This window comes from Rhinolophus sinicus, chromosome 16 (genome assembly GCF_057876585.1).
Source record: "Rhinolophus sinicus isolate RSI-liver-muscle chromosome 16, RSI-T2T, whole genome shotgun sequence".
NCBI classification, from domain to species: Eukaryota; Metazoa; Chordata; class Mammalia; order Chiroptera; family Rhinolophidae; genus Rhinolophus; species Rhinolophus sinicus.
The window spans coordinates 92845728-92863833 of record NC_142516.1 but is presented as its reverse complement, the minus strand read 5'-3'; the positions used below and the strand labels follow the sequence as shown (position 1 = coordinate 92863833).

General features: G+C 42.0%; 1 protein-coding gene across 1 annotated transcript in view; it reads right to left on the bottom strand.

Moving 5' to 3' along the window:
* FLT1 (fms related receptor tyrosine kinase 1) overlaps positions 1-18106 on the bottom strand; it is a 159936-nt gene that overhangs the window by 123658 nt on the left and 18172 nt on the right. Inside the window, exons 2-3 of the mRNA XM_019736494.3 lie at positions 10814-10910; positions 10219-10445 (exon numbers count right to left, since the gene is read on the bottom strand). Of these exons, the coding sequence (XP_019592053.2) occupies positions 10219-10445; positions 10814-10910 (324 nt within the window). The remainder of the gene's footprint in view (positions 1-10218; positions 10446-10813; positions 10911-18106) is intronic.

Here is an 18106-nt window from a genome sequence, read left to right as displayed (position 1 = left end):
CTGAAGTGTAACATAAGCAGTGAGACCGGCACCACTTTACTCCGGACACTGTGTAGGGATTACTGCACTCCAAGGCTGGATTTGCATTCTCGTAAGTGCTGCGTCAACCACAGCCTCCCCGGACTCGGGTATTCTGTGGGTCCCCAGCCAACTACACTCCTTCACACTCATTCCCATCAAATCTCACTTTGTGAATCCCAGTTCATTATGTCAGTCTATTGGAAATTTTTTGGCTCACGATTCTGTCACAAGATTTTGCTCCCCCATTTGGCTCATTTGCTCAGGGTGCCCTCAGTTTCCTCATCGAAGTCAAAAACACCAGGTAAGACTAATAAAATGAAAAAATCCCACATTTCTTTCTTGCATCCAGCAAAGCTCTCTTGGGCACCCCTATGTCCCAGACCTATGCCGGGTGCTGGAGCAATCACGGTGAGCCAGACAGAGCTGGGAGAGGTCAGTTCTTGTGAAAGGAAAGAAGCACCAAATCTAGCCTGGGGGAGCCTGGGGAGATTTCCAGAGGGGTAGCGTTTAACTTGAGACCTGAAAAATGAGTGAGAGTAAGCTAGGGCAGAAGAGCTAGGGGACGGGGAGGGGTGGAAGTGCCCCCGGCCAAGCATCCGTCCCTCCGCTATGCTCCTTTCACTGAGGTTTTCCCATAATGCCCTGCAGCATGGTTGGCTGTCACCCGTTTTATTTGCCCTTCCAAACCATAGGCCCCTTGGAAGCTGCGAGGACCATCTGTAATTCCTGCTCTGCCGGCACAGTGCCTTTCACATGTAACTCTTACCGGCGGACCCTCCTAAGTGTAGGCACAGTGCTGCGTATGAGCTCATTTCATCTCCTAACAACCCCGGGAGGCAACAGCTCTTGTCCTTTACAGAGGAGGAAACCAAGGCTCAGAGATGGTAATACTGACAGTAGCAGAAGCAGTAAGAGTAGACACTGTACAGTGCACTCTGCAGGCCAAACACTAAAACTAAGGGTTTTATAAATATGAACTCCTGACACAGACGCGGTTAAGGCAAAACATGGTTTGCCTCCTCTCTCATGTACTAGTTACGTGACGAGGTCTATGGGCAAGTGACTTAGCCCTTCTGTGGAAAGGAGATGAAAATGACAGCACAGCCCGTGCAGTTGTTGTGAGAATGAAGCCATCACCGTGCGCAGTACACAGAAGCATGGTCAGCCCTGAGCGGCACCCGGGTGTGACCCCCACTCTTAGGAAGGAATGTCTACAAAGGCCTAGGTGAACCCGGATCACGTTGTTTCAACTATAGCTTATTAATTGATATTTGATGAAGGAAGGAAGGGAGGGGTGTTTTTGCTTTTAGGAGTCACTGATTTTGAATAGCACAGTGAGTGAGCCAAGAGGACTGCCAAGGTAACCCAGCAAAAATGCATCGGACGACAAAACAACGAAAAATTTCAATAGTAAGGGAAACCTCAAGAGTATCAAAATGGCAAGGACCGTAAAGACCCAACCAGATCACCTCCTCGTTTCCGGGCAGGGCAAGCATTTCATTATCATAGTTAAAGGAAGTTATAAAATATCAGAAACTTAAAGCCTTTTCAGCTGAAGGGGATTTCTCCTAAAAAAGTCCCTTGCTGAATTTTCTTAAAAGATTACTTAAAGGAGATTTTTAAAAAATCCTTAAAACCATGACGTTTTAATGTACTATTTTCTTTAATGTAGGGGGAAAATGGGAGGATATGGTCACTTTTATTGCCTTTGGACTTCACTGCCATCTTGAGATTTCGTAATTCTACCTCAGTCAACTTTAACTTTTCAAAGACTTAGGTTCTGTCCAAATGGCTCATTCAAGACTATGTTCATTCTGATTATTTTTGAATATTTATGTAGTTGTACTCAATGCCTAGTGATATACAATTGTGTTTTTGCTAGCAATGTTGCTCTAGAGAACTGGCACGCCAAAATTTTCTGGTATGGAGCCTAGAGAGTGTCAGGAATGCTCTCTCTTGAAGGACTAGTTTGAACGTTTGGCGGGTACCACCAGGTGCTGAGGATGAAGACCCTAGGAACACGCTAGGTGAATACGAGGTCAGCGGCAGGGGCTAAGGAAAGAAGGTGCAAGGTTCCTGACTGCCATCGAGGTCACCAACATGAGTGGCTCCATTTCAGTCACATGTGTTTCCTACGGTCAAAGTCCCTTTGTGTCTCTAATGACAAAAATGTTTCTAGAAGGGAAATGTGAAATGGCAGGGCTTAAAGATATCAAGAATGTCTTCCATCAGATTTTCATGTAACTGGAAAGGAGAATGGATGAGAGTTAAGTTACCCTTCTCTAAACTCTAGCCATGTGGTCCCAATCAGCTGTCCCCCAGTGATGGATAGAATGGATAATCTCCTTTCATGCTTCAGCCTTAGAGCTTCAGCCAGGCTGTAAGGGGGTCTGTTTCCCAAGGAAAAATCTGCGGTTCCAATTGACAGTGTCATCAGTGTATATTTCAAATCCTAGAAATATTTGTTTCCTCTCTTATACAACTTCATGAAAATGAAAAAGAAATTCCAGCAAAACCTGACCTCGTACTAAATTTCTGCTGAAGCTGTGTGCAGAGACAGGCCAGAAAACTCCTAGGAATTCTTTACTGAAGATCATTTGAAGTACAATTCTGGAAGGTCAGCCTCAGACTGCTGCCATTTTAGGAAACCCACCTGGGTTTCCAAACGTGTAGCCCAGAGGCTGACAGTCCACACTCTGTTCACCCAACATGTTCACCTGTCTCCCGAGCAAACACATCAGGCCGTGATGTGCGAATGACAAACATGATCCGAGGCCCAGCCTGACTGCATTTGCTGCTTCCTGATGACTCAAGGTGACTGGTAAGTTTTCTTCCAACAATTATGGGCTTAGGTGGCCACTGGGCTAGGAATCTTAGACAGTCCGTGAAACCAAAACTTTGGGAACCAGTTCTTACTGAGAGATTCAGGCCAGAACAAACACAAGTTTCATAAAATAAGTGGAAGGAGCCACACGTGAAGGATGGAGGTGACGTGAGTGAGGGAGGTGTGGGGGGACTCTGTAGATGGGCAGGGGGCGGGTGACTGAATGAGCACATGCTGAAAACTGACCTTGAAAGCCAGAGAGGACTCTAGAAATTAACTGAGCAATAATAGGTATTGTCAAATTTGCTAAGAAATCCTGACCTAAAGAATTCAGCCAACTAGTGTGGCTAAGGTTTTGTGGGTTTTTTTGGTTTCTTAATTATTTTCTTCCTACAAAATATGAGGTGTTGTAGCCTGTTTTCCTGTCGGAGGAGAATTTTGATGAATAGGAACAATCTTTTCTTTTTCAAGTTTCTCAGAGAAACGTGCCCATGATTCCTCTGCAGTGTTTTTCGAGGCTCTGAAAGTCTGTCACAGGTCTGACCTGCCCACCACGGTGCGTGTGACAGCTGGAGTCGGCAAGCCCTCCTTCCAGTCCAGGTTGGGAGGCTGACATCCTTTGTGCCTTGTCACCTTACAAATGTGGCTGTCACCACAGGGGGAAAAGTGGCAGCCGCGAGGTGCTGGGAGGAAATCTGCAGACTGCTACTCTTTTCATCCATGTCCCTACCTGTTATGACAGCCGTGCTTACGGCCTCGCCACCCCAGGGTGGCAAATGGGCGACAAACGCCAGCTGCTCAGCCAGCACCCAGCTAAGCAATGTCAGCCAAGCATCTCGTGTGTGCTCCCCAGCGCATCTGCCACGCTAGGAATCTACTGGAAGGCAGTGTTGGAACAGAATATGCAGGCTGTAGTGGGGGCCTGAAGGGGGCCTCAGTCAGGACTACTGGCGGAGTCCTCACTCCCTGGAAAGACCCGCTTTTGAACAAGTTATTCTTTGCTAAAGTGAGCCCTGTGCATTTTTAAATCCTCAGCAATCTATTTGAAGTCATGGTCTTAGAAAGCTACCAGGGGCCTCCTACACCCTAAGATCCTGTATCTTTGCTCTTTGTGCCTCCCACAGAGCAAGTGACAGGGCCTGGCATGTAGCAGGTGTGTGATCCACATCCGCAGACAGACTCCATCTGCTGACGGCCCCCAGGCCAGACCTAGCTGTGGGAAACCCCGTTTCAGGAATGCAAGGAGCGCACCGGCACAGACCTCAGCAGCTGTGCAGCCAGTACCTGGAGGACAGGGGGGATTTCCACAGCCACGATCTCGCCAGGCCGTGTCAGCAGTGGTGAGCAAAAGCACCGCGGTGCTCACTGTGGGCACCGGTTTCCGGAATGAAATAGAGATGACCTACCCTGTCTAAGCCTGTTAGACAATAAGGCACGTGATAACTGCCTACGCCACAGTAAGGGGCACATTTTACATCAGACCCATTACACACACACACACACACACACACACACACACTCTCTTTCTCTCTCTCTCTCTCTCTCTCTCTCTCTCTCTCTCGTGTATTTTACACATATGCGGGTATAATGTATATATGTATGTGTACAAAATGGAAACAATAGTTTTATTTAAAAAAAATGTCACTAAACAAAACTTACGCTTACCTTTTGCAATATGCTTGGATCTTTTCCATTCTATTCTGCTTTTCTTTTTTTGATGCTGATCACAACCCACTAATTTGATTCCATGGCCCATTAATGGGTTGGAATGCACATTTTTAAAAGTCCCGCTCAACTTAGTAAATAGAGTTGTGTCTCTTCCTCATGTTGTATGAGCTAGAACACAGCAGTGACACTGTGTGCGTGCAGATGGTGCCAAACCAACTCTGTGCCCAGCAAGGGACAACACAAAGCTCTTTGGGATCAGGACTTGTTTCTCAAAGGTCTACTGCTCAGAAAAATACCCTGAGGCCAGCTTAACTTATCATTCCTCAAAGAAAAAGGAAAAAAAAATATTGAATTTGAAATTTAAACAAGTTAATGACTATACAATCTATATTCTCAAAGATCAAACCAACATCTAGTTCACAGTCTGACGTCACTGGCTGACACTCTAGTGCAGTGGAAATAGCCCTGACTGAGGGATTTGACCTGGATCCCCGCCTGGCTTGTCGTTTTATTAGCTCTGTTATCTTGTGCAGATCACTGAGGCTGTTTTCTTGTATATAAACTGGAAGAAATAATGCCAACTTGGTTTATCTCAGAGATATGTAAAAGCTCTTCGGGAAAATCTGAATCAATGTACAAATGAGTACATTGATTCCTTCTCAGAATATCTGTGCTGTTAGTATTTTTACTTGCTTGAGGCTCTATGGCCAGGTAGGAATATTTCCCACTAAGCATATTTATGTGAAGGCAACATGATTATTCTCTCCCAGAATACCTGGGTTGTCAGAACTTCTATTACATTCCAGTTATATACCCAGTGTGTCTGATTGTTTTCAATTAAGCTGCTATGCAGATCTCATCAGTTGTATACATACGGGAAAACCAGTGGAGGGAAAATCTGTTTTGAAAATGCTACAGCTCATTTGCTTCAACAGACTCAGAGAGGCAAACAATCATGTTAAGAGAAACAGAAGAAAATGAGTTTCATTAACAGGGAAGAACTAGGATATATCCACCCAACCACAACATGCACACACACACACACCCCTTTTTTTCCCTTTTCAATTATAATTTTTCAAGAGAAGACATTTTACTTAAATAGTCCTGAAAGGCTTGGGCCTCGAGAGGGGAAGGATACAGGCTGACTTCACAGTGTGGGGAACTCGACACAATAAGTTCAAGGTCTTCCTAACTGTAATAAATTGGAGACACTGACAAAGTATTAATCCTTTGGAGATGCCATTAAAAATTTTCTGGTCAGTTTTCTCACTTTACAGCCATATTTCATGTATTACAATAATAACGTCAATGAAATACTATAACTTTTAGAAAAGTCTGAGGTGGAGCCAATTTCTTGTGTATCCCATAGAGTCAGAAAGAAGTGTAAAAGTGTTCCTTTTTCTCGGCAAAGGGGATGAATATCACCTAAGTAGCCCTAACATTACGATTCATCTAGAAGTCTTTTTGTTTTGAATTAGCAAAGCATTTAGGAGTGCTTTACAATTTTTCTTTATGACCCAGAATTTTGTAGCTGTAATTACTGGGGGATTCCATTCATTTTCTTTCTTTCTTTCTTTCTTTCTTTCTTTCTTTCTTTCTTTCTTTCTTTCTTTCTTTCTTTCTTTCTTTTCTTTCTTTCTTTCTTTCTTTTGCTTGTCAACATTTTTTTTTCAATTACAGTTGACATTCAATATTATTTAATATTAGTTTCAGGTGTACAGCCCCAGTGGTTAGACATTTCTGTAATTTACCAAGTGTTCCATTCACCTTTTCCAAAAGCAATTTTTAAAAATCTATGTAGTATTTTTCAGCTACTCTCACTTCAACAGCCCTTTGTGGAGACCAGGCCAGAGTATATAGGGTTATGATTGTCTCGCATCAATGTCATTTTGTGAGACATGGCTCCACTTCACTACGGGACCTGTTGCCAAGTTGCCGCTCCAGAATTCTGGTGTCACTTGGACTCCTCCCTCTCCCTCACCCACCCCAAGCCACCCATGCACCAGGGCTGATGGAACCCCTCCAACCATCAACTTCTCTCCTTCCCCACAGCTACTATGGCGACCTTGGGCCACCAGCTCTCCTGCCTCACTACACACAGCAGTCCCTGCCTGGTCTTCCTGCTCCAGTCTCGCCCCCTCAGAGATTCTGAATGGAAAAGTATGACCATCTCACTCTGCTGCTAACTCTTTTCTGTCGCTCCTCACATAGCCCGGATGTGAAGTGGCTCTTAGGTCCTTCACTTATAAGAAGGAGAGAAGACTAGTACTTCCCCGATGGTTGTGAGAATTAAATGGCTTAATGTAAGTGAAACCATTTGTTTAAATGAAAACAAACTACAAATGAATTCTTTGTTATTATAAGAGAAATTTTGGTTTACCAGACAATTCAGTAATTAAATAAAGTAGTTAAATACAATTACCTCAGTAACTAAATTAATGGAATGAATTATGCCAGATGTTTGGTGCATTTATGCATACTGTTATAATGAGTGGTGACACTGACTTTTCTGTGCACTACGTGTCAGAGGTCATGTCCAAATTCATGCTCAGGTGGCAACTGTGCCTACTGCACAGCAGACATTCAAAATAGCTAAGTAGCAGTTTGCTTGTAATGCACACACTGGACCTGGCGTTTTGTAGACAAAGCTCTCCAGCCCTGATTCTTTTTCTCGGTGCCCTATCAGACTACACATCTCTGCCTTTTCAAAATGTGTGTCTAGCCGTGTTTCTCCTCTTTATAGAAACAGAAGTGAAATGCCAACACATCTGCAGCTGCTTATCAGGGGTGGGGATTCTCCAAATAAGATAATGTGCTCTAAGTAAAGATTTAACAATAATAAATAAGTGAGAACCAGTTACTACCCAGCGAGTGATCACAGCTGTGTGTTAGGAACTGATTGGAGTTTTATTAACTCAGAGACAGTCCTGAGTCATCAGAAATGAGTTTTGTGCCCCTGAATGAAATGAAACCGTAATGTAGTAAGGATCAATAAAAACAGAAGCATAAGACCAAATTTTCTCAGAAAGAGAACTAATAAAAAAATGAAAGCAGGAAATACATAAAAATGTTAGGATATTTGGCAGAGTCACCTGGGCCGAATGACCTGTATGGCAGCTGTGTGGAACTTCAGTAAAGTGTGATATGAGACCAATGTTTCCCTACCAGGAAAAAGACAACACAACTGGTGTTCCTATATCAATATATACCAACAACAAAAGATGAATACAAGTCACGTTTGACTTCTGCAATGACAAGAGGTGCTCAAAGTGGTTCCCATCAGCGTCCAGACACTTCTGATTACGGTGAACTACTGCTTGAGCAACGCTGACCAAAGTGTGCACTAGTACACATTTTTTTGGGCACCCCCAGTATATTCTATAGTAATGTCCTATGAAAGACAACGCATTTCACAACCTTTCCTTCTCCGAATACATGGTCTTTGAAATAGACCATTTGCTGATGTCCAATGAGATTATGCAGGAGCTTTGAGACTCTGAGATGTGTAACTTTATGCTAATGCATGTGGACAACTGCAGGAGAGCAGACGTGATCAACACATGACCCAATGGCCGTGACTCCCCCTTTAGGTCTCATGACAGACATCAATAACCAGTTTTGCCTGGGATTCAGCCTCAGTGTCCATTTCAACACCGTATTCTACACAGCCTCTGTGAATCACTTCATATATTCCTTTAACAAATACTCCTGAAGTCTCACTGTAGCGGGGCGGCACACTGCAGATAAAAGTAATGTAAACAGACATGGGCCTGGTCCTCATGGGGCTTAGATTAACAATTGATGTGACACAGTAATGGTTGAACTGGAACTAATTCTAAGTAGCTAAGTTTCTCTTCTACTATCAAAGGGGATTGAAGGAGACGGGTTCAGCACTCCCTACCTACTGGCTTCATCAGCCCACGAGGTCTGTTTAACAGTATAGGAATTAAAGATGAAACAGTGAACATTATTTTTTAGAGAGAAAACAAGAGATGGCCGCCTTTTACTCGTTTAAATATTTAATTTGCAAGTCAGACTCTGATAAACTCATAGGAGAAAGTTTTATGAGAATTTTAGTACGAATGAATTTTACTCCACTCCCCTAGAAGACAGGGAAAAAGTGGTTTTTTTTCCCCCCTCCACAAGTGGTAAAAAGAACATCACCTACTATGTGAAACTAGAAAAAGAGAACAGATGGCTGCATATATATATATATATATATATATATATTTCCCCCCCCACCACTGTCAAGCTTTGTGTCTTAGTTCCCCCTGAGCTCAGAAGTGCTGTCTGAAAGTCTGGCCTGGCCCCGCCCCTTCTCCACCCCGCTGCACTTCCAGCCTGCCACCCTCTCTTCTCTCCATGGAAGGGGGCTCATTTCCCTAAGTGAAGATCCTGGCCTATTTCCTCATTTTATTTTTAAATGGGGTGACTGCATTCATACAATGGTGAACTGCTAGGAAGTTTGTTGTCTCCTCCAGTTATCTACCCTGCTGGAAAAGTGGAAAATGTGCAGAAAGGAGTTTGGAGAAGCAGGGACAGAAAAGTGGCTCAGTCTAAGTCAGGCTGGCAAGAACTAAAAAGATATTACTTCCAGTATCATACAACTGTTTACCACCTCCTAAGACGAATCCTGAATGTGATAGTTACATATTGTTTAGTTGCCTTATTTCAAAAATGAAAAGATTCCCACCAAAACGTAATTCTGTGGGATCGCTTCCGCCGCAAACATCCGGTTCTCTCCCTCACCCTGATGTAGACACATATTGTGTATTTACACCATCAATACTGATGGCTGCTTGTTTTGGTTTGGCTTTTAATTTGATTTTGTGACTGAGGTACCTAATAGTTTTGCTTTGTTTTCTAGAGCTTGTTTTCATTTTTTTTTTTTTTTTTTTAAATCCCTCTCAACAAGTTTTGGAGATTGGCTTGGAACTAAACAAGAAAAAAAAAAAATGACAGGCCCTATCCCTAATTCTTTCTCAAGGATCCATTTCTATTGTCATTTTATATTTCTTTAAGGATACTGCATTTCTTCCCTCTGAATATTAGTTTATTTGTTCATTCTCTAAGAAGGGAAAACCATACCATAAAAATTATAACCGAAAAGTGATTCATTTTTACCTTTTGCCCTTTTCACTATGTAATGGCACATGCCAACTCTTATATCATTATAAACTTGCTTAAGGAACATGATATAATACAACACCATCAACTGGAACCAATTTATAACATTCAAAAGACATTAGCAACATTACATTTATGAATTTAGTAGAAAGAACAGTTGGAATTTTACAATTCCAACTTGTAAGGGATCGCAGTTGTGTTAAAGTACAAAAAATCTTGTGTTCTATTTTGGGCTTCTCAATAATTAAGAGATACAACTAAAATCTTGTCATTCATGTATTCATCCATCTATGTGCCAGACACTATTCTAGGTGCTACGGATACTGTAGAACAAAATAGACAAAACACTCTCTCCCTTCAGGGACCATACAATTGACTGACTGTCCTTGAAAACTCCCATTGAAATCGACACCCAAGAAATGCATTCTAAAAGTTTCTACATAATTAGGCTAGAAGCTCTTGCATGTCCTCTTTCTTTCACACTTTGCCCTAGGAAAGCCCCCTTTCCAATGGATCAGGGTGGGTTTGTGACCCCCTGGGAAGCGACAGAAAACGGATGTAGAAAATGGAAGTCTTACCATTAATAAATATATAGATTGTAGATTCAGTTTTCTTCTTCTTCGAAGCAGGCATGGAGAGATATTTGCAGCTATAGAAGCCCGTGTGGTTTGCCTGGGCTGTGGCCAAGGTCAGAGTACTGCAGAACTGCTTGCCGTTCTTTCCACACGCAGATTTAGTTATGCTCAGCCTTTTGCTTTCCTTACTCACCGTTTCAGGCAAGGACCACGCATGGGCTGCTGCCCCCCTTCAATACAGATAAGGAAACAAAACACAGTTAGGGCTGGGGCAGTTCTGAGACCCTCCCTGCATTAGGAAGCACTATTCTGAGGTCCTCTCTTTAGTGTAGTCACCTTCTTTACAGAAACACACACATTCCAAAAAGCTTTTAAACAAGTCAGAATAAAGATGCAAAAATGTTCCAGGCATCCCTTCCCACTTGCCTCCCCTGGAGTGAGTGAGTCTCTCCAGGAGGTGCATCAACCTCTAGAGGAAGCAGGGCACTGTGGTTTGCACTTGAGACACTGAAGTCCCCACCTTCCTGCTCTGAGAAGCGACCTTTCTACTTCGTTTGGGAAGGGCAGCCAGGTTATCCCCAAACCAACAGTCGCTTACCTGCATTTGAGATACAGCGTCTGGCCTGCTTGCATGACATGCTGGGTGCCTTTTAAACTCAGTTCAGGGCCTTTTAATTTTGAACCTGAACTAGATCCTGGAAAACAAATTTTTGAAATGTATTATTTGCAAACTACCCTCTCATTTTTTTTTAAGTTATATCTTTCCATAAAGGTGACTTTTCATCTTTATCTTACTTGCATATGCATAAAGGTACAGCTACCTTGTTTCCTTGAAAATAAGACCTAGCCAGACAATCAGCTCTCATGTGTCTTTTGGAGCAAAAATTAGTATAAGACCCGGTCTTGTATATAAGACCGGGTCTTACTATATTACAGCAAAATGAGACTGGGTCTTATATTAATTCTTACTCCAAAAGATACATGAGAGCTGATTGTCTGGCTAGGTCTTATTTTCAGGGAAACACGGTACTACAAATTTATTTTAATTCACTAGTTTTTTCTACTCCAAGTCTTACTCATGAGTAGTGTCTATCCTATTATACCAAACAATCTGAATAATATCCAAAAGCCCATTAATTTAGAATAGTAAGAGATTTATACATGGTTCAAAATGTAACTATATTAAGACTGTATAGTAGGTTATTAAAAACTCTCAGGATAAAATGTCAATGAAATCCAAAATACAGTTCTAATACCAGTGTGGGTCATCTGTATATACGGCCTGATCTTTTTTCTGAATACAGTATATAGAAATTTTCCTGAGCCATGATATTTTGGGTGAGTCATTTCTCTTTCTGAACTAGTTTCCTCATTTGTAAAACTAATTTTAGAACCAAAATCAGTTTTAGAAGCCATTTGGTCAGTCTTACATCATCTCCAAGTCCCCTCTATCAGGGAACAGAAAAGCGGGAACTGCTCCCCCCTCTGTGACATTGGACGAGCAGATTCCGTGGGGACTGCTGTAAGACTGAAGTGAGCTGCAGAAGTGCCTTACAACCCTGCACAGTTCTAAGAGCCATCCTGTGACTGGCTCTGGGACCTGCTGAAGTCATTCCTCTCCACAACTCTGCACATTGACAGACTGGACTGCTGGGCCCTGGATCTCTGACTTGCTGTTGCTGACAGACCCAGTTTGGTGCTACAGGGGTAGATCCTCTCCTGAAACTCTCGCTGACGGTCAGGCTGGACCCCTACCAGGACCTCTCGGCCCCTTCGCCTCCTCTCGCCCCTCCCCTCACCATCCTCCTCCTCTTCCTGCTGAGGCAGCTGCACAGACCGGGTGAAAGCTCAGGATTAGAAGGAATGAGGGGGGAGGGAGGGAAGGTATTCTGGGAGAGAGGAAAGTGAAATATTTGGAGTCAGCCTTAGGAGATCTTTTTTTTTTTTTTTTTTTTTTACTCAAAACATAGGTTTATGCAGCGGAATTCAAGGTGGGAGATTGAGCTGAATGGTCCAATGTTAGATCACAGATCGGAGAGATGAAATAGATGATCAAATGTCCACGGTTAAGTCTAGCAGTGCTCCCTAGTGTTTCTCTTGGGTCCTAATATTTCAAACAAACAAACAAACAAACAAACAAACAAAAAACTAGACTCAGTTAAAGATCTGCATTCGAAGCCAAATTTCTCCATTTATTCACTGCATGGCTTCGCACATTTCTTAATTTCTTGCTACTTGGCAGACTCACGTATGAAACTAGAAAACCTCACAGGCATTGTGTGTGGATTCAGTGCTGTGTCCTCTAAGTGGCAGACACCCACCATCACTGCCATCAAGCGGGATTCCGCCCCACCCACACTCCTGTCAGAATATTTTGCTGAGTATGGAATTGCAAAGACGTTAAATGAACATTTTCTGCTTTTCTGGAGTTGCTGGTGATATAAATTAATATTTTAAAAGTAACTTTTATGTAAATAGGTCCAGGTCTCAAATTGTTAACTGGAAAACAATGGCTGAACATTAACTAATTTAAATTAAAGTCACTGTTTCATATAGATACAATTGGTCTACCACATAACCCCATTGCACAACCTATTCAGGCACCTAGGAAAGCATTTTGTACTCGACTCACTTACGGGTTTCCTGAGGCAACATCAGTGGTCCATGGGAACACTGGGCTTTTCTAAAGCCTCGGCTAGCAATTGATAATACCTGGCCTGAGAAATGCCGGGGGCAGAATAATTTCTGCCCTTCTTTCTGGCATGGAACTCTGGGGATTTAGTTGAGCAATTGTCCGTGTGCTGGAAAAGATCCAGCACAGCTTCCTGCGGAAAATTCTGGCACTGCTTGCAGGTAATCTCTGTGGTTTGTGTGGAGATGATGAGCTTGCTCATCCAAGAGAGGCCTCGGGGAAGAAACTTCCCTTTTCATGATTTGATGCAATAAGTACTGTCTGCTGCTTTGGTTTCCAAAATGTGTGAATCTTCCTTCCCCCCACCCCCCAATTATAATCATTATTATATTTGCATTTTCCAAACATGTGTAACACCATCTTAAACAACCTTCACCCACCAGAAACCAGAGAGTAGGAGGAGGTATTTGCAGGATGAATCTTTATCAGCAACCTAGAACACCAGTGATCCTGACCCTCATCAGAGAGAAACTTTGACCTCAAAGGACTACCCAAATGCCAGCTGAGAGAAGATCCCGCATAGAATATATCATCATCTGCCTGGTCCTCCGGTCCCACCCCCAACGGAAAGAAGACTACATAGCTGAGTGGTTAAATAAGACACTGAGACAAAAATAGGGCGATTGGACAGTGTAGGGGGAAAGGCTAAGAAAAATATTTTACTATATAATTCGTCTCCACTGACATAAGTGAATTTTGCACTTGGAATGAGGAAGCTAGATAAAAGTCATTGATTAAAATAAAGGAAAGGAGAAGTATAAGGAAACTGCAAGTTACTGGCCACAGAGATCACCATTCCTCAGTTAATAAGAAGCTAGAGTCTCATAAAGATTAATGGAGGTGCCAAGATACAGTTTAACAGGAAAACTAATAAGGAAAAAGGAAAGTGAAATATTTATTCTTCAAATGCTTTGAAATGACATTAGGCCTTACCTCATTTCTTTGTGGCAGTTCAATATGGATACACCTGATTGAGTAAAGACTTAACTCACAAGTTTTGAGTGCCTACTGCATGTCAGACACGTTCTCCAGCTCCCTAGTGATACATATAAAGTTATAAACATGCACAGGTCCCATACGGGTCCATCTGCACAACACATGCAATCAGTTTTTCTCTTCTAAGTAGCTTAGAGTCATTCAGAAACAAACCCACAGGACACCCCATTTCCAAGGGTGGAGTGCTATAATTTAACTATGACCCACCCCACTGTGAAGCTCAACTCCCCCATTGTGAAGCTCTCCTGCCCCAGTGGGGTTCAAAACTCCAGTTTGCCAGGTAGCCTACACGCCTGGTTTAAAAGGCATTGTCCCCTCAGTGAACTAGGTGGTCTGTGAACTATTTTCATCAAAGTCAACTACAATACAACCATGTGGGGCAAAGAGGTCTCCTTAGATCAGGAAGAGTATTCTTTAAATAAAACAAAAAAACTCACTGCAGACCATGGAAATTAGCTTTATCACACGCTTCTTTATTAGGAAAAAGCTATTCAATGGTGTGGGCTGGTAGTGTTAAAAGACCAGTGTGTGTCTGTGGACTCATGTGAACAGATACTTTGCTGTTTGTGTCTGAATACTGTCTTCTTTGTCCGCTCCATATTGTCTGGTAGGTAGAAAAAGAATAGAACTTCAGGACTCTGACAGAAATCCCTCTCTCCCCACACGGCAGAGCTCTGGTAGAAAACCCACACACAGGCTGTCCTGTTCCCCACCTTCATTTCATGAAGCCAAATGGAACGCTTTCTTGGATTTCAACGGAAAGACTTAGTAAAACTCCAAGTATGGCTTTGTTTTGCAACCAAATCCAAAGCCCAAATGACGGAGGCTCTTTCTTCAAAGCTACTGTGTGAGATCCCAAAGGCACGAGCTCACACACGATGAACCACACACGGTTCACCATGTTAAAGCCGAGAGAAGACTATTCTGTAAAGTCTGACTGAAAGTACGTTTAGAAAGCTGCCATTTTATTGATCTACGTAGAAACACTGCTTTTACTGGTTGAATGCCACTTTAAGACAAGTCCCTTAGGCCCTCTTCCTTCCAAATGACATCCCTTGGCCTCTACTATATTGAAATCAGACGGCTGGTCTCTGTGAAAAAGGGGCCTTATTCAAATATAAATCATGAAATATCTATATTTTCGTTTTCTACGTAGAATAGTTACTCTCCGAAGCTCTGCTACTAACTATAACTAGCTCTGGTGTGACTGTGGGCATGTCACTTTAACCCTCCGATTCTTCATCTGCCAACAGAGGGGGTTGGACTGAGATTTTTACAATCCCTTCCAGCCTAAAGATTCTGTGATTCTGAGATCACACTAATTGATACCAAATGTACAAGTTAGAAATCCCATTTAAAAGACACGACTAATAAAAAGGCAAATAACTCAATTTAAAAATGGGCAAAGGATCTGAATAGACAGTTTCCCAAGGAAGAGATACAATGGCCAATAAGCACATGAAAAGATGCTGGATGCCATTAGTCACCAGGAAAATGCAAATGCAAACCACAATGAAATACTACCTCACACCCACTAGGATGGCTTAAATAAAGGAGACAGGCAATAACAGGTGTTGGTGAGGATGTGGTGAAATCAGAGCCCTCACATATTGCTGGCAGGATTGTAAAATGGTGCGATCACTTCGGAGAACAGTACAGCAGTTCCTCAAATGCTTAAACATAAGTTAAATATATGACCCAGGTACCCCACTCTCCTAGGTACCTACCCAAGAGAACTAAAAACACACGTCCATATAAAAACTTATCCATGGCCCCAAAATTGAAAACACTCCAAATGCCCACCAATGATAAATGGATAAACAATAATAAAAACATTATGCTAAGTAAAAGATGCTAGCCACAAAGGCCACCATTATATGACTCCATGTATAGGAAATGTCCAGAATAGGCAATTCCATGGAGACAGAACGCAGATTAGTGCTAGGGGAGGGGGGAATGGAGAGTGACTGGCAATGGGCATGAGGTTTCTTTTTGGGGTGATGAAAATGCTCTAAAATTAGACAGTGGTGGGGGTTGCACAAGTCTGTGACTATATTAAAAACCACTGAATTATACAATTTTAAACAGTGAATTTTATGCTATGCGAATTTTATCGCAAAGCTGTTATAAAAACACAAACTCATGACTGAAGTACTCAATTAAGTTGAAGGCCTAGATTATCAAGCTATTTTGAATTTTGTTGCCACATACGATACCATCAGTGATCGATTTTATACTTGGTGTTTTTTCCAGCTTAAAGCTTTAGAAGGCGGATTTTAGGGAAATAATTTTTCCTTCAAGTTCAGTAACATCACTGTTTATGTATTAGAAGTTTTACAGACATATTGCAAAAACTCACTGTTCCCCTAGATTACAATCTTTTAAATTTAGTTTAATGTTAAATCACTTCTAATTGCATCTTTTGAATTTTAACTGAATTTTATAACAAATTTTTTATTTAAATTGGAATGTTAACAAACTGAGTCACATTGAAAATAATGTTGTGAGAAGAAATCTGATGTTTCCTTTTGAATTAAAATTGATTTCTAATTATTTGTTTTTAACACAAAGCTTTATATATTAGATTTATTTCACACGAGACGCATCTGTCTTTGATTTCGCATTCCATGTTTTCAATAGTACATAATCCTACATGATAAATGTTCTCTTTATCTAAGTATAAATCTCCAAGTATCATGTTTCTAAAATTTGATCTTAAGATCATGAGCCTCTACCAAGGTCGTATGAGGTTAATTAAGCATAATTCATAATAAAAGAAGATATTCTTTCCTCAAGATGTAGCTTATTAAAAGCTTATGATTCATAGACTAACTCGAGCAGCATTTTTCATTGGTAGCAAGAGTGGGAGAAAGGTTAAGAATGCAATTGCAAGTGAACCAAATTTCTAGACACTACCAAGATTTTTGTTTGAGATGCTAATTTCCTACAAGGCTATAGTACGTGATAAAAAGTCGCACGTTGGTTGTAACCTCTGTGTCGTGGCTCTAGTAAAGTATTTATCGGTTAGCAGGAAGTTTACATTATAACCAAATGCACATAGATGGAATAACTTAAATGAAGACCACACCACTCGCTACGCGGACACACTTTGAAGGAGGACCTTATAATGTGCGTTTTCCTCTCACTTCTAGGGTGATGGGAAAAGACCAGAGGGCTCATGTCCCATCTACCAACAGATTCAATCAAAGATGGCCCAGCATCGGCATAATCTGAGTCTCACAATTAGCCATGATATCCGTTTTAAAAATGTAATTCTTCCCCCAAAAACAGTTTTGCCTTAAATCAAGGAGGCACCAAAAGAAACGGTTTTTTCATAAATACATGCGCACATACATACCCTACCTACTCGTATGCACACTTTTCTCTCTGTGAAAACAGAGTTTGTTTGGGATGTGGTGGGGAGGTGGATGTAGAAATAAAAGGTTTTGTTGTGTCTGTGTCTTAATCACATTCTTCATTCTTCTAGGCACAGAAAGAGCTCTCTAGGCTGCGGTGTAGGAAATGACTTCTATCTGACAATAGCACAAAGTGCTGACGCACTGTTGACTAATCCCTTACGTAGCTAAATGGACAGATGTAGGATATTGTACGTTAGGGTACCTGTATTCTTCCTCTTCAGGGTCCCCAGAGGACTCAATGTTTAGGTGGCTGCTGTCCAGCAACAACACGTTTCATTGGTAGAAAGTTGCTAATCCCAGGGACATGCTACTTTTCTTTACATCTTTACATTATCTTAAACTCACTATTTTACCACGCGGACTCATGCAAAGAATCCACTGGTTTCTGGCCTTAGAGTTCTTGCTGTTCTAAGTAATCCCCAAAACATTACATTTGAAAGGTGAAGTGTCTGATATCCATGGCTTAATAGGAAATTTTAAATAGTCGTTTATCTAGCATTTATGTCTTTTTTTATAGTAGGATTTTTTTTTAAATTTTATTGGGGAATATTGGGGAAGAGTGTGTTTCTCCAGGGCCCATCAGCTCCAAGTCATTGTCCTTCAGTCTAGTTGTGGAGGATGCAGCTCAGCTCCAAGTCCAGTTGCCGTTTTCAATCTTTAGTTGCAGGGGGCACAGCCCACCATCCCATGCGGGAATTGAACCGGCAACCTTGTTGTTGAAAGCTCGCGCTCTAACCAGCTGAGCCACCCGGCCGCCCCTCTGGCAGCTCAGCGGCAGCTTGTT